General features: G+C 50.0%; 1 protein-coding gene and 1 long non-coding RNA gene across 4 annotated transcripts in view; one reads left to right on the top strand and one right to left on the bottom strand.

The window, feature by feature from the left end:
- Window positions 1–1,288: 1,288 nt before the first annotated feature.
- Window positions 1,289–2,559, bottom strand: LOC132380438 (uncharacterized). Its single transcript, XR_009507768.1, has 3 exons — window positions 2,237–2,559; window positions 1,878–1,965; window positions 1,289–1,353 (listed from the first exon to the last, which is right to left on the bottom strand). It is a non-coding gene; the product is annotated as an uncharacterized LOC132380438 (long non-coding RNA).
- A 28-nt stretch (window positions 2,560–2,587) lies between these two features.
- Window positions 2,588–16,548, top strand: part of taf12 (TAF12 RNA polymerase II, TATA box binding protein (TBP)-associated factor) — a 51,367-nt gene continuing 37,406 nt past the window's right edge. The window contains exons 1-2 of one of the 3 annotated variants that reach the window (XM_059949233.1): window positions 2,588–2,802; window positions 9,267–9,348. In XM_059949233.1, coding sequence (XP_059805216.1) covers window positions 9,280–9,348 — 69 coding nt within the window. In that variant the 5' untranslated portion in view covers window positions 2,588–2,802; window positions 9,267–9,279. The remainder of the gene's footprint in view (window positions 2,803–9,266; window positions 9,349–16,548) is intronic. The other 2 variants (XM_059949230.1, XM_059949231.1) reach the window with 2 other exon arrangements.

Raw genomic sequence — 16,548 nt, 5'->3', positions numbered from 1 at the left:
CAATCCTCCTACTCAGACCCTCACCCCACTGACTCTCCAATCCTCCAGTCCTAACCTCAGACTCTCACCCCAACGACCCTCCGAGCCTCCTGTCCTAACCTCAGACCCTCACCCCAATGACCCTCCGAGCCTCGTCCTAACCTCAGACACTCACCCCTATTGGCCCACAACATCAATCCTCCTAACCTCATCCTATCGACCCACCACCACACCAATCCTCCTAACCTCAGACCCTCACCCCACTAACTCTCCAATCCTCCAGTCCTAACCTCAGACCCTCACCCTATCGACCCACCACCACACCAATCCTCCTACTCAGACCCTCACCCCACTGACTCTCCAATCCTCCAGTCCTAACCTCAGACCCTCACCCCATTGACCCTCCGATCCCCCTGTCCTATCCTCGGACCCTCACCCCATCGACCCACAACACCACCAATCCTCCTACTCAGACCCTCACCCCACTGACTCTCCAATCCTCCTGTCCTAACCTGAGACCCGGACCCTATCGACACTCCGATCCCTGTCCTAACCTCAGACCCTCACCCCATCGACCCACAACACCACCAATCCTCCTACTCAGACCCTCACCCCACTGACTCTCCAATCCTCCTGTCCTAACCTCAGACCCTCACCCCATTGACCCTCCGATCCCCCGTCCTAACCTGACCTTCACCCTATCGACACTCCGATCCCCGTCCTAACCTCAAACCCTCACCCCAATGACCCTCCGAGCCGCCTGTCCTAACCTCAGACCCTCACCCCATAGACTCACAACACCACCAATCCTCCTACTCTGACCCTCACCCCACTGACTCTCCAATCCTCCTGTCCTAACCTCAGACCCTCACCCTATCGACCCACCACACCAATCCTCCTAACCTCAGACCCTCACCCTATCGACCCACCACCACACCAATCCTCCTAACCTCAGACCCTCACCCTATCGACCCACCACCACACCAATCCTCCTAACCTCAGACCCTCACCCTATCGACCCACCACCACACCAATCCTCCTAACCTCAGACCCTCACCCTATCGACCCACCACCACACCAATCCTCCTAACAGACCTTCACCCCAATGACTCTCCGATCCTCCTGTCCTAACCTCAGACCCTCACCCCTATTTTCCCACAACATCAATCCTCCTAACCTGACCCTCCGATCTCCGTCCTAAACTGACCCTCACCCTATCGACACCCCGATCCCCGCCCTAACCTCTGACCCTCACCCCAACGACCCTCCGATCCTCCTGTCCTAACCTCAGACCCTCACCCCAAAGACCCTCCGATCCTCCTGTCCTAACCTCAGACCCTCACCCCAATGACCCTCCGATCCTCCTGTCCTAACCTCAGACCCTCACCCCATCGACCCACACCAATCCTCCTAACCTCAGACCCTCACCCCCATCAGCCCTCCAACCTGCCACACACACACTCCTAACCTGACCCTTACCCCACCGAACCCCCTAACCTCAGACCCTCAACCCATCGAACCACAACACCACCAATCCTCCTACTCAGACCCTCACCCCACTGACTCTCCAATCCTCCTGTCCTAACCTCAGACCCTCACCCTATCGACCCACCACCACACCAATCCTCCTAACCTCAGACTCTCACCCCATCGACCCACCACACCAATCCTCCTAACCTCAGACCCTCACCCCAATGACCCTCCGAGCCTCCTGTCCTAACCTCAGACCCTCACTCCTATTGACACACATCAATCCTCCTAACCTCAGATCCTCACCCCACTGACTCTCCAATCCTCCTGTCCTAACCTCAGACCCTCACCCTATCGTCCCACCACCACACCAATCCTCCTAACCTCAGACTCTCACCCCATCGACCCACCACACCAATCCTCCTAACCTCAGACCCTCACCCCAATGACTCTCCGATCCTCCTGTCCTAACCTCAGACCCTCACCCCAATGACTCTCCGATCCTCCTGTCCTAACCTCAGACCCTCACCCTATCGACCCACCACCACACCAATCCTCCTACTCAGACCCTCACCCCACTGACTCTCCAATCCTCCTGTCCTAACCTCAGACCCTCACCCTATCGTCCCACCACCACACCAATCCTCCTAACCTCAGACCCTCACCCTATCGACCCACCACCACACCAATCCTCCTAACCTCAGACTCTCAACCCATCGACCCACCACACCAATCCTCCTAACCTCAGACCCTCACCCCAATGACTCTCCGATCCTCCTGTCCTAACCTCAGACCCTCACCCCAATGACTCTCCGATCCTCCAGTCCTAACCTCAGACCCTCACCCCAATGACTCTCCGATCCTCCTGTCCTAACCGCAGACCCTCACCCCAATGACTCTCCGATCCTCCTGTCCTAACCTCAGACCCTCACCCCAATGACTCTCCGATCCTCCAGTCCTAACCTCAGACCCTCACCCCAATGACTCTCCGATCCTCCTGTCCTAACCTCAGACCCTCACCCCAATGACTCTCCGATCCTCCTGTCCTAACCTCAGACCCTCACCCCAATGACTCTCCGATCCTCCTGTCCTAACCTCAGACCCTCCAACTGCCCCCCACACTGACCCCACTAACCTCCGACCTCCCCCGCCCCCGTCACCACACCGAGCCCTCTCAGCCACAGCCTCGGCGCGACTGAGAGCCGAGTGGGCGGGGAAGTTCCGGTCACTTCCGCTTCCGGCGGGCGGGCGATGCTGGGCACGGGCGCGCAGGCCTCAGGCTTCCGGCGGCTCTGGAGTTTTGGCGCCGCTGCGGGCGACCGGGCCGGTATGGGCGAGTAGTGGCTGTGCTGGGTAAGTGAGTGTGCTGGCTTTGGCGGCGATGGCGAGTACGGTGCGGGGTGGTTTGTGTGTGCAGGCCGGACCCCAGTCCCCAGCCCCGGGTGGGGTGTTACGCCTGGTACCGAGACCCCCGGGCTCCATCAGCCCGCGTCACCTCGCACAAGAGCTCCGAGCGCTTCTCTTTGTGGTTTCCAGGTCTTCTTTTACCGAACTGAAGGCTGTCTATCTGGTGCCGTTGGGTGGCTTGTGGAAGGCAGGAGACCGTTCAGCCCCTACCTGCTCCTATCTCATCAGTCCGCCCCTCGTATCGTTTCTCAGCAATTTGAACTATTGTTTCTTGGCGGCCCCAGTTGAACTTCCTTGAATTCCTCTTTACAGGTTTTTGGAGAGGGTGCAGAAGTTGTTCACCAGGATGCTGCCTGGATTAGACAGAGCTAGAAGCAGAGGTTGGGTTTTATCTGGACGGGTGGGAGGCTAAGAGGGTGACCTGGTTATAATATTAGGTGGTATAGATGGTGTAGATAGACGGTATCCTTTCCCCAGGGTGTAGAATTATCTATAATGCGAGAAAGCATGAATTTGAGATGGGGGGGAGGAGTTCAAAGGTGATCTGTGGAACTAGTTTGTCTTTACAGATGTCGGTTTTTGAAGGCAGATATGTCAAATGAAGAGACTCATAAATATGCAGGAGAAGAGGGATATGGATCATTTAGAGGCAGAAGTGATTGGTAAACTTAAGCACAGTGAGCCAAACTGCCTGTTTCTGTGCTTTACGGTTTGGTGTTCCAATTGATTCTTATTTCTGTTCAAAATCTGAACTGCTCTGTGTTTAAAAAAATGGCTTTCCTTATATTTCCCCAAAATATGATGGTAGCCATACCACCTTTGTCCATATTATGTAACTGAGTGTTCAGAGAAAAAGTTAACAGATATTAGAAATCTGAAGCAAAAGTTCAAAGTAACTTTATTACCGAAGTACATATATGTCACCATATGCAACCCTGAGATTAATTTTCTTATAGCCGTACTCAGTAAACCCATAATAGAACAATGTCCTTTTAAGGATTTATTAAATATGTGTAAGTGCATGTCTGAACAGAAAAGACTATTAAACAGAGTAACACATACAAACTGCTAGCGGAACACAGCAGGTCTTGGCCTAAAATCCTGAGTCGTTCATTCCTCTTCACAGATACTGCCTGACCTGCTGAGTTCCTTCAGCATTTTGTGTGAGTTACACTGGATTTCCAGCATCTGCAGAATCTCAAGTCAGTGTAGAGAATTTAACACTTCAGATGTGAATCATTGACTATTATATTATGAGCCCTAGATTTATTGTGATGTCCTTTGGATCTCATGATGAGCCATTGTTTTATTTATTGAGATAACAGCACAAAATAGACCCTTCCAGCACTTTGAGCCATGCCGCCAGCAACCCCCAATTTAACCTTGGCGTAATCCCGGGACAATTTACAATGAGAAACTAACCTACCAACTGGTTTGTCTTTGGACTGTGGAGCTTCCAGAGGAAGCCCTCTACTCACTGGAATTCAGAAGAATGGGCGGGGGGGAGGGGTGTGGATTTCATAGAAACCTATCGAATATTGATAGGCCTCGATCGAGTGGATGGGAGAGGATATTTCCTATTGTGGGAAAATCTAAGACCAGAGGACACACAGCCTCAAAATAGAGGGGTGTTCTTTTAGACAGAGATGACGAGTAATTTCTTTAGGCAGAGAGTGGTGAATCTGTGGAATTGGTTGCCACGGACGGCTGTGGAGGCCAGGTCTTTACATTTAGAGGTTGATAGATCCTTGATTGGTCAGGGCATGAAGGGATATGGAGAGAAGGCAGGAAATAGCGGCTGAGAGGGAAAATTCCTCGGCCCTGATGAAATGGCAGAGCAGACTAGATGGGCCAAATGGTCTAATTTTGCTCCTATATCTTATGGTCTAATGAAATCCACCCGGTGCCAGAGAGAACATACAAACTCCTTATAGAGAGGCTCACCCACGCTGGAAACATCTTCCAATCAAATTTTTTATTTTTTTCTTAGTAGTTCACCTCTTGGCCTTCTTTTCTGAAGAGCAGTGCTCCAGCCTGTTAACTCTTTCTAAAGGAAAAACTTCAATTCCAACATTGATAACAACATTTTAAATTCTGCCCATTTTGCAATGTGTAAAGTGTAGAGAGCAGAACTGTGTAGAGCTACACGCACAATGCTAGAGGAACTCAGCAGATCTGGCAGCATCTATGGAAAAGAATAAACTGTTGACATTTCAGGCCAAGACCCTTCTTCAGGACTGAGAAGGAAGTGGGAAGATGCTGAAATAAAGGGTGGGGGGAGAAGCTCGCTGTAAGGTGATTGGTGAAGCCAGGTGGGTGGGAAAGATCAGGGGCTGGAGAAAAAGGAGTTTGATAGGAGAGGACAGTGGACCATTGGAGAAAGGGAACTGCCTAGAGCAGTCGAGAACTTACTGGTGTTAGAGTTTGTGAAGCAGGTCCTTTTGCCCATTGTGTCTGCACTGATTATCAACCCTTCATTTATACTAATGTGCCATTTAATCCCCATTTTTATTTACTTCACATTCACAAGCCACTCACCTAGGAGCAATTTACAGTCACCAATTAATCTGCCAACCTGCACATCTTTGAATGTGGAAGGGATCTGGAGCCCCCAAGGAAAACTTGTACAGTTGTTAGGAAAGCAGTCTCCAGAAAGACAGCGACCCAGATGTCTGGCACTGTGAGGCGGCAGCTGCACAGCTGTGCGTGGCTCTGCATGCTGTGATTAGTTTGAAGATGTGTGAGATCTGAGACCAGAACTCAAGGTGGACAGCATTACAGGGTGCAGTGGGTAATCACTGACTGCCTGGTTTGTTTGAAATTCCTTCTGTCTAAATCTGGGGTTCCCAACCTTTTTTATGCCATGGACCAATACCATTAAGCAGCGGGCTGCAGTCCCTGGCTTGGAACCCCTGGTCAAGTCTGGGGGGAGTCTAGGAGCAGAGGGCACAGCCTCTGAATAGGATGCCCCTTTAGAACAGAGATGGAGGGAATTTCTTCAGCCTGAGGGTGGTGAATTTGTCAAATTCATTGCCACAGATGGTTGTGGAGGCCAAATTATTGGGTGTGTTTAAAGTGGAGGTTGATAAGTTCCTGATTAGTCAGGGTGTCAAATGTTATGGGGGAGAAGGCAGGCGAATGGGGTTGAGAGGGGAAATAAATAGGATCACATGACATAGGAGCAGAATTACTCCATTCAGTCCATACTCAGCCAATACGGAATGGTGGAGCAGACCTGATGGGCCAAATGGCCTAATTCTGCTTATGGGCAGATACAAAGTTTCAAGATAGACATTCCAAACTTTAGTGACTTGTCAGCTGTCAATGATGGAGAACTGGTAAATTTTATGGTGGGTCAAAGGCCTGGATTGGTGGACTGTAGATTTCTCAAAATATTGTTTAGCTGTGGAAGATATGATTACATTCAGTGAAATGCAATATTTTTTCTATGAACTTTAGTTTTTGCTTCTGTTGCTGCATCTGTTCTATATTAACCTTGCGTAATTTTTTAAAACATTCAGGAGGATTTGTGAATTGGAATAGTAATCCAAAGTATGGACAATTGTTCTTTGGACAGGAATTTAAATCCCACAGCAACTAGTTAATTTAAATTCAGATAATTATGTAACTAGAATATAGTTGTGGTGACTTTGAAAACTTCTGGATATTCATTTTCAAATCTCCGCTAATGAACTTTCAAGATGGAAAGACACCCTTTGCAGGTTTGGTCTTTATGTGACTTCAGATCCATAGCATTCTAATAATTCTAAACAATTTTCAGAAATAACTCACTTTCAATTATATAAAATTAGGCACTAGCACACAGATTACAATGGTGCAAGAAAATGGCTCATTGGGCATAATAGTTTGACCATTAAGTGATAATCTTCCCAACATTGTTCATATCCAGTAATTGAATGTTCAGAGAGAATGATGCAGAGAGAAATGCAACACAAAAGCAGCACTCTGGCCTCTTACTGCTTCTCACCTCCCCTGGGTTTCCTCTTCCTTCCCTTTCTCTTATGGTCCACTCTCCTATCGGATTCCTTTTTCTCCAGCCTTTGACCTTTCCTACCAACCTGGCTTCACCCATCACCTTCCAGCTAGCCTCTTTCCCCTCCCCACACCTTTTATTCCTTGCATTTTTCCACTTCCTTTTCAGTCCCAAAGAAAGATGTCGGCCCATAATGTCAACTGTCTATTCAATTCCATAGATGCTCCCTGTCCTGCTGTGTTCCTCCAACATTTTGAGTATTGCATTGAAGTCGAAATCCATCTCACTGAGTATGTCACTGCAGATCCCTGAGGTTGCTGTCAGTAGTATCTCCAATACAAGCCAGCCTGTCTTCACCCTAACATATCCATGCTAATGTTTGATTCTCCTCCCCCTTTAACTGTATCTATGCTGATCTGCTCTGTAGCAGCCAATTCCAGCCAAACCAAATTGCCACCTCTGGCGATCCCCATGGATTTGTTACACTTGTATGATGTGCCCTCAACTCCGATAATGATTGTTCCGAAAGACAAAGATATGTATTCGAACCTTTATTAGCAATTAGTGAACACGCAGTCTTGAAGCGATGAAACTTAAGTATATCCACATGTAAGTTAAGCATAATTGAGTGGCCAGCAAAAGATATGACATCCATCAGTCCCCAGCCCCAAACTGCCATAACGAATTCATAACGAATTCCCTTTGCTTTTTCCACCCCACCACCCACATGACTAGTCACCATAACAAGCACACAACACGAATACAAAGCAGGTAGAGAACAGATACGTGGCTGCTACAGGCTCATAGTGTTGGTAACTTCCACATTCTCATTACTCTGGGTAAGAAGTTTCTCCTGAGCTTCTTATTGGATTACTGTTCGTGATGACCCTCATTATCATGAACCCTAGGTTTTTTTTAACTGCCCATTACGCTGTTGGTGTTCAGAGCAGCAACGAAAGTCCTCCATCTCTGGCTCGTGGCTTCCTTCATCGTGTCAGTAGCTTCCTCTTGGTTTTCACTGCCGTCAGTCATGCAAGTGCCGGGTGGAGATTCGGGAATACCGTCGCACTCAGATGTAGGATTCTTCCTTGTTGTTTCCACGACTACTTTGTTTTACCAATCGTGTTTGTTAACCCTGAGCTGAACCCCTGAACCCGGAGGACTGGTGGGCCACTCTTCATCTGGCCTGTTTGGCATGGGTGACTCTACCATGAGCCTTGACTCCAGCCAACCTAGCTGTCTGGGTCACTGAGGCACACAAGCCCTCCAAACCCTACAGGAAGGTTGTGGTCATCACGGAGGAATCCTAGGTTATGCATCTGCAGAGCAAATAGCATTATGAAAGACCCCACACACCCATCATACAAACTCTTCTCTCTCCTGCCGTCTGGGAAAAGGCACCGAAGCAATCGGGCTCTCGCTACCAGACTATGTAACAGTTTCTTCCCCCAAGCTATCAGACTCCTCAATACCCAGAGCCTGGACTGACACCTTACTGCCCTATTGTCTTGTTTGTTATTTATTGTAAGGCCTGCACTGTTTTGTGCACTTTATGCAGTCCTGGATAGGTCTGTAGTCTAGTGTAGTTTTTTTTCTGTGTTGTTTTTTACGCAGTTCAGTCTAGTTTTTTTGTACTGTGTCATGTAACACCATGGTCCTGAACAAACGTCTCATTTTTACTATGTACTGTACCAGCAGTTATGGTCGAAATGACAATAAAAGTGACTTGACTTGAAAATAAATTGGCCAAGATCAAATGGTGGAGCAGACTCAATAGATCAAATGGCCTAATTCTGTTTTATGTTCTACCTCGTTATGATCTTGCACCTTATTGTCTCCCTGCACTGCACGTTCACAGTAGCTGTTACACTTTATTCTGCATTTTGTTATTGTTTTGCCCTGTACCGCCTCAGTGCACTCGAGCTACTGACACAATGAAGGAAGTCCTGTACACCACCAGAGACTGAGGACAGTGCCAGTGATGTTACAAGAACCGAGACCTCAGTGCACAGTGTAACAAGATGATCCGTATCAGTATGCAAGACAAGTTTTTCACCGTCCCTCAGTACATGTGGCAAAAATTTTGGGTGGCATAGTAACATAATGGTTAGCACAACTCTTTACAGTGAGGCCAAACCAGGTTAATTTCTTGCCACTGCCTGTGAGAAGGGCCGTGCTGCATCTGAATTAAAAAAGATTAAAAATAAGCCCAAAAAAATCCTTTACCATCATAAAGTCATTGTAAATTAATCAACTGTATAAATCTAGGGGATGTGTCAAGTATAGTTGTCAATAAACTATTCTTGCATTATAATGTTAACCTGCAGCAATAAGTGAATGTAGAACTTTTTAAGTTTTCACATTGGAGAGGTTTATTTAATCGTACTGTGGCCTAATCCTTGCTGTTTGTTTCTAGGCAGCATGTCACAATGAACCCTTCATTAACCGGGCCTACAGCAGTAGCTGATGTGATTAAAGATCTAGACACCCAGATAGCAGTAAGTAGTGGTTGATATAGAATGTAGCATAAAGCTCGGACAGGTCTTTTGCTGTGAAACAGGGGTTCCCAACCTTTTTCTTTATGCCATGGACCAACACCACTAAGCAAGGGGTCCATGGACCCCAGGTTGGGAAGCCCTGCTTTAGAATTTGCTTTCTGGTTCAATAAGAATTGTGATTGCGTACAATGGCTTATGAGCCCAATGTGATATTTGTTTTGGGGGGGGAGGTGTTGTGGGCAGCAAGTGTTAACGTTCTTACTAAATTGGTCATAAAATAATTTTCCTATTTCTGCAGTTCCTTTTCTACCATCAAGTGGAACCAGTGGGGTCCACTGGTCATGTGTTGTTAGGAAGGTTAACGTGACCGCAGAGGGTTACATACTCAAAACTGACCTGGTTCTTCTGAAATTCCTCCAATGTAGATCATCCTTAATGGGAAATGAAAAGATGACTAAATTCCTCTTGCTGGTACACCACTGGTATTCAGATTGAGTTTAAGAAATTCAGAGCCCTGAAGTCCAAAATTTGACTTTCTGGTCTACATTGTTCAGACACTTGCCGTGTTAAATAACCGACCTATTCCGTAAGATGTAGGAGCAGAATTTGGCCGTTTAGCCCATCAAGTCTACTTAGCCATTTCATCATGACTGAACCATCTGAGCTCTCGGCCCCAGTCTCCTGCCTTCTCCCCATATCCTTTCATGTCCTGACTAATTAAGAACCTATCAACCTTTTTGCCTTAAATATACCAAGTGACTTGGCCTCCAGGCAACGAATTCCATGCACTCACCGCTCTCTGGCTAAAGAAATTCCTCCTCATTGCCATTCTAAAAGGAGACCCCTCTATTCTGAGGCTGTGTGCCCTGGTCTTAGATTCCCCCACTATAGGAAACATCCTCTCCACATCCACTCTATCAAGGCTTTTTACTATTCGATATATTTCAATGAAGTCTCCACTCATTCTTCTGAATTTCAGTGAGTAGAGGCCCAGAGACATCAAAGTCTTCTCATATGACAAACCTTTCAATCCTGGAATAATTTTCGTGAACCCCCTTTGAACCCTCTCCAATATCAATACGTCCTTTCTTAGTTAAGGGGCCCAAAACTGCTCTCAATACTTCAGTTGTGGCCTTACCAGTGCTTTATAAAGCCTCAATGTTACATCCTTCCTTTTATATTCTCATTCTCACATAAAGAATGCTAACATTGCATCTGCCTTCCTCACCACAGACTCAACCTTCAAATTTTCCTTTAAGGAATCCTGCACAAGGAGTCCCAAGTCCCTTTGCAGCTCAGATTTTTGCATTCAGAATTTTGAATCAAACACTGAACAAGAGAAATGAGCATACTATGAGTTAATCATTAAAATAAAACATTGGGAAATGTAAAAATGATGTAAAGAGCCAGGAGAAGAGAGGAAGATCTTGTTGTTCCTTAAAAATAATGTTTCTATACTCTTAAAGCTACTCTTCAGTACTGAGAATGAGTTGTGTTGTATTGAATTTCAGAGTAATAGAATTATTATTAAACTACTTTTACGGTGCAGCATTGTGCTATACAACATATATAAAATGTTCATGGACTGTTGAAAAATAAGCTAAGTTTCAATATATTGGCACAATAATGGGTGGCAAGGTGGAGGTACATCTCTATCAAAGGAGGTGTAAGGTGCTCCTTTCCTCCAGTAGCCTGCAGGTTACCCTTGGGCAAGGTGTAGCATCTGTTTAGCCCCCTACCCTGTCCCCCCCCATTCAGTGCACGTGAAGGCACTGGAGCAGGCCGTATGAACAGCCGGTGCACATCACAAGTCCTGGTTATGCGACCACCAACGCCAGGCGGACAATCGCTGAAGAGTATTGATAACAGCTGGGGGTCACCCGTCACTGCCCAGAAGGCGGCAATGGCAAACCACTTCTGTAGAAAAACTTGCCAAGAACGATTGTGGTCATAGAAAATCCACGATCGCCCAGATCATATGATGCAGCACATAATGGTGATGATGACAATTGTGTATTCATCTAGCATTTAGATTCAGCAAAGAAATTGATTCTAATGTCCAATTGCAAAAAAAAATTGTCCTATTAGTACAGTAAATGTTTTTCATTGCACCACAGAGAACTAAGTCCAACTGCAAATGATATTTTACTTGCTGTTAGTGATTAAAATTATTACCTGTAATAACATGCAAATTAAGTAAAGTCAGTTTCAACATTGCAGAGTTAACAATCCGTACCTAATTGTTCAATTGGTTGCCCTCTAAGCTGTGCATTCATGCAGTAACATTGCAGTCTTGCTTATCAAGTCTCATCTACCAGTGTTAAAATTATTCAAAAATTCTATTTCCACGGCCTTTTGAGAAAATGAGTTGCAAGGACACCCAACCCATGATTGTTGAAATTACATGGCATCTCTCTATTAAATGGATAATGCCATATTTTTTTTTAAACTGTGACCTTCAGATTCTTCCACAAGAAGTTAAAGAGCAGGAGTAAAATATTCAACTCTGAGCTTGTTGCTGCCAGTCAGTAAAATTGTGACATTGTAGCGCCTCATTTCCTAGCGTATCCGAACCGACTCACAATTAGATAGCCTACGGGGGTTTGCGAGCACAGAGTCTTGGAGCCTCTTCGCCATGGGGGGCCGGTTGACAGAGGCTTAAAAGTGAGGCTGAAGTTTTCGAATAAAGTTTTTCCTTCGACTGCAGCTACCGACTCCGTGTCGTAATTTTAGCGCTGCTTGTAGCACACCGCTACAATTGGTGACCCCGACGATCCAAACGATTTTTGGACCAGAAATGACCGACGCCGCCTCTGTTCATGCGGTTTCGTTGAAACTGCCGGGTTTCTGGACACAGCGCCCGGACCTATGGTTCCAGCAAGCCGAAGCCCAATTCCACGTTCGCCGGATCACCTCAGAAGACACCCGCTACTACTACGTGGTGGGCTCCCTCGACCAGGACACAGCTGCCCAGGTCGCGGAGTTCGTGCAGTCGCCCCCGGCAGACGGCAAGTACACGGAATTCAAAGCCCTGCTCCTCAGGACTTTCGGACTCTCACGGCGCGAGCGGGCTGCCCGTTTACTGCACCTGGATGGCTTGGGCGACAGACCTCCATCGGCTTTAATGAACGAGATGTTGTCTCTGGCCGAGGGACACACAGGCCTCATGTTTGAGCAGGCATTCCTGGAGCAGCTGCCCGAGGACATACGCCTGCTGCTGTCCGACGCGGATTTCAGTGACCCCCGGAAGGTGGCAGCCCGGGCGGACTTGCTGTGGAACGCCAAAAAGGTGAGCGGGGCGTCCATCGCACAGATCTCCCAGCCACGCTCCCGGCAGCAAACCAGTCCAGGCCCGGCCGCAGAGCCCACTAACCCCCGGCCCAATGACCACTGGTGCTTCTACCACCAGCGGTGGGGCGCAGAAGCCCGCCGTTGCCGCCCGCCCTGCAAGTTCCCGGGAAACGCCAGGGCCAGCCGCCGCTGATGGCTACGGCGGCTGGCCATCGGGATAGCCTCCTGTATGTGTGGGATAGAAGGTCGGGACGCCGGTTTTTGGTCGATACTGGGGCTGAGATCAGCGTTTTACCTCCGACGAGTTACGACACCCGCAGCAGGGCACCGGGTCCCCCCCTGAGGGCCGTGAATGGCAGCACAGTAAGGACCTATGGCACCCGTCAGGTGCAGCTACTGTTCGGCCCCAGCCAGTTCACGTGGGACTTCACACTGGCTGCCGTAGCCCAACCGCTTCTGGGTGCGGATTTTTTGCGAGCTCACAGCCTGCTGGTTGACCTGCCCAGGAAGAGACTGGTACACGCCGAGACCTTTCAGACGTTCTCCCTGGGCGCGGCCCAGTTGCCAGCCCCTCACCTCGGCTCCATCACGCTGTCCGACAACGATTTCACCAGGGTCCTGGCGGAGTTCCCATCGGTTCTGGCACCGCAGTTCGCAGCAGCCATGCCCAGGCACGGCGTACAGCACCACATCCCGACACAGGGACCACCCCTCCATGCCCGTGCTCGGCGGCTTCCCCCGGACAAGCTCCGACTGGCGAAGGAGGAGTTCCAGAGAATGGAGGAATTGGGGATCATCCGGCGGTCCGACAGCCCCTGGGCTTCCCCCCTGCACATGGTGCCCAAAGCGACGGGGGGCTGGAGACCGTGCGGCGACTACCGCAGGCTGAACGAGGCTACCACACCGGACCGCTACCCTGTGCCGCACATTCAGGACTTTGCGGCAAACCTGCACGGCGCCCGGATCTTCTCCAAGGTCGACCTTGTCCGAGGGTACCATCAAATCCCGATGCATCCTGACGACGTCCCCAAAACGGCTCTCATCACCCCGTTTGGCCTCTTCGAGTTCCTCCGCATGCCGTTCGGCCTGAAGAATGCCGCACAGACGTTCCAGCGGTTAATGGACGCGGTGGGACGGGACCTGGACTTCGCGTTCATCTATTTGGATGACATCCTCATAGCCAGCGGCAGTCGTCAGGAGCATCTGTCCCACCTCCGTCAACTCTGCGCCCGACTGAGTGAGTACGGTCTTACAATCAACCTTGCCAAATGCCAGTTCGGACTTGATACCATTGACTTCCTGGGCCACAGGATTACTAAAGACGGGGCAACCCCTCTGCCCGCTAAGGTAGATGCGGTCCGCCACTTCCCCCGACCCACCACGATCAAAGGCCTTCAGGAATTCGTAGGTATGGTCAATTTCTACCGCCGCTTCCTCCCTTCAGCTGCCCGGATCATGCGCCCCCTGTTCGCCCTGATGTCGGGTCCGAGCAAGAACATTACCTGGGACGAGGAGTCCGCCGCCGCTTTCGTTCAAACGAAGGAAGCTTTGGCTGACGCCGCAATGCTAGTACATCCCAGAATGGACACCCCTACCGCCCTCACAGTGGACGCATCAAACACGGCAGTCGGTGGGGTGCTGGAGCAGCTCATCGCAGGTCGCTGGCAACCCCTGGCGTTTTTCAGCAAACACCTGCGGCCACCCGAGCTCAAGTACAGTGCTTTTGACCGGGAACTGTTGGCGCTCTACCTGGCAATCCGGCATTTCAGGTACTTCCTAGAAGGTCGGCCCTTCACCGCGTTCACGGACCACAAACCGCTTACCTTTGCGTTTACGAAAGCATCCGACCCCTGGTCATCCCGCCAGCAACGCCACCTGTCCTACATCTCTGAATACACAACGGATGTCCGGCACGTCTCGGGTAAGGACAATGTCGTGGCGGATGTGCTCTCTCGCCCTACCGTTCATGCCCTTTCCCAAGGGGTAGACTTTGAGGCACTGGCAGAGGCACAGCAGGTAGATGAGGAGATTCCGAGTTACAGGACTGCGGTCTCTGGTTTGCAGCTCCAGGACTTCCCCGTGGGCCCAGGTGAGAGGACCCTACTCTGTGACGTCGCCACCGGCCGGCCCCGTCCAGTCGTCCCCGCAGCCTGGCGGCGACGTGTTTTCGACTCCATTCATAACTTGGCGCATCCCTCCATCCGGACAACTGTCCGGCTGGTTTCCAGCAGGTTCGTTTGGCACGGTCTCCGCAAACAGGTCAGTGAATGGGCCAGAACGTGCATGCACTGCCAGACGGCCAAGGTTCAGCGGCACACCAAAGCCCCACCGCAGCAGTTCCATCCCGCCCACCGGCGTTTCGACCACATTCATGTGGATATCGTGGGCCCCCTGCCAGTGTCGCGCGGAGCGCGTTACCTCCTGACTATCGTGGACCGGTTCACAAGATGGCCAGAGGCGGTCCCGCTCACCGACACCACCTCCGAATCTTGCGCCCGAGCCCTGCTCGCCACCTGGATATCCCGCTTTGGTGTACCAGCCCACATTACCTCCGACAGAGGCGCCCAGTTCACCTCCAGCCTGTGGTCAGCTATGGCCAGCCTTTTGGGGACTCAGCTGCACCACACCACTGCCTACCACCCACAGTCGAACGGGCTAGTGGAGCGTTTCCACCGTCACCTGAAGTCGGCCCTCATGGCCCGCCTGCGGGGAGCCAACTGGGCGGACGAGCTTCCCTGGGTCCTTCTCGGCATCCGCACAGCGCCCAAGGACGACCTGCACGCCTCGTCGGCCGAGTTGGTATACGGCGCGCCCCTGGCCGTCCCCGGGGAGTTCCTACCAGCCCCGAGGGGGCAAGAGGAAGAACCCGCTGCAGTCCTGGGCAGACTTCGCGAGAAGCTCGGTAACCTGGCCCCCATACCCACTTCACAGCATGGGCGGCACCCGACCTGCGTACCCAAAGACCTACGGAACTGTAAGTTTGTGTTTGTACGAAGGGGCGGGCATCGGCCACCGCTGCAGCGGCCATACGAGGGGCCGTTTACGGTGCTCCGGAACAACGGGTCCACGTTCGTGCTGGACGTTGGGGGGAAGGAGGAGGTTTTCACGGTGGACCGCCTCAAGCCGGCCCATGTGGACCTGGCGCAACCGGCCGAGTTTCCGGCGCTTCGGCGCAGAGGCCGACCTCCCAAGCAGGTTCTGGCCCAGGCTGTGGACATTGGGGGGTGTATCGCCGGTTCTGGGGGGGGGTTATGTAGCGCCTCATTTCCTAGCGTATCCGAACCGACTCACAATTAGATAGCCTACGGGGGTTTGCGAGCACAGAGTCTTGGAGCCTCTTCGCCATGGGGGGCCAGTTGACAGAGGCTTAAAAGTGAGGCTGAAGTTTTCGAATAAAGTTTTTCCTTCGACTGCAGCTACCGACTCCGTGTCGTAATTTTAGCGCTGCTTGTAGCACACCGCTACAACATCATCTTAATTCAGTATCAGACTACGTCCACACTACGCCGGATAAATCTGTAACCAAAGCTTTTTCTCTTCGTTTTTACCCTCTGTCCACACTAAAACGGCGTTTTCATCCCCCGAAACCGGAACTTTTCAAAAAAGCTTTCCAGGGTGGGTATTTTTGAAAATGCTGCTCAGACAGATCAGTGCGGACGGGGAAACCAGAGACTTCTGAAAACTCTATCAGACGGCAGCGCACTATTTCATTGTTTTCTTGAACGCAACCTAACAATTTCAAAATAGACGGCAACAAGACTGAAGCCAGAAGAGTTAGAAACGTACTCACCAAATACTTTGACCCATAACTTACTGAATAAATAAATATACTCACTTTGCCGTTTTCTGTCCTTGCTCGTATAAAGGTGGTTTACCTATTTATGCAAGTACTTCTCTGACAATAGATGT

This window comes from Hypanus sabinus, chromosome 24, assembly GCF_030144855.1.
Source record: "Hypanus sabinus isolate sHypSab1 chromosome 24, sHypSab1.hap1, whole genome shotgun sequence".
Taxonomy (NCBI): domain Eukaryota; kingdom Metazoa; phylum Chordata; class Chondrichthyes; order Myliobatiformes; family Dasyatidae; genus Hypanus; species Hypanus sabinus.
The sequence above is the reverse complement of the archived record's forward strand: the minus strand, read 5'-3'. Positions and strand labels throughout refer to the sequence as shown.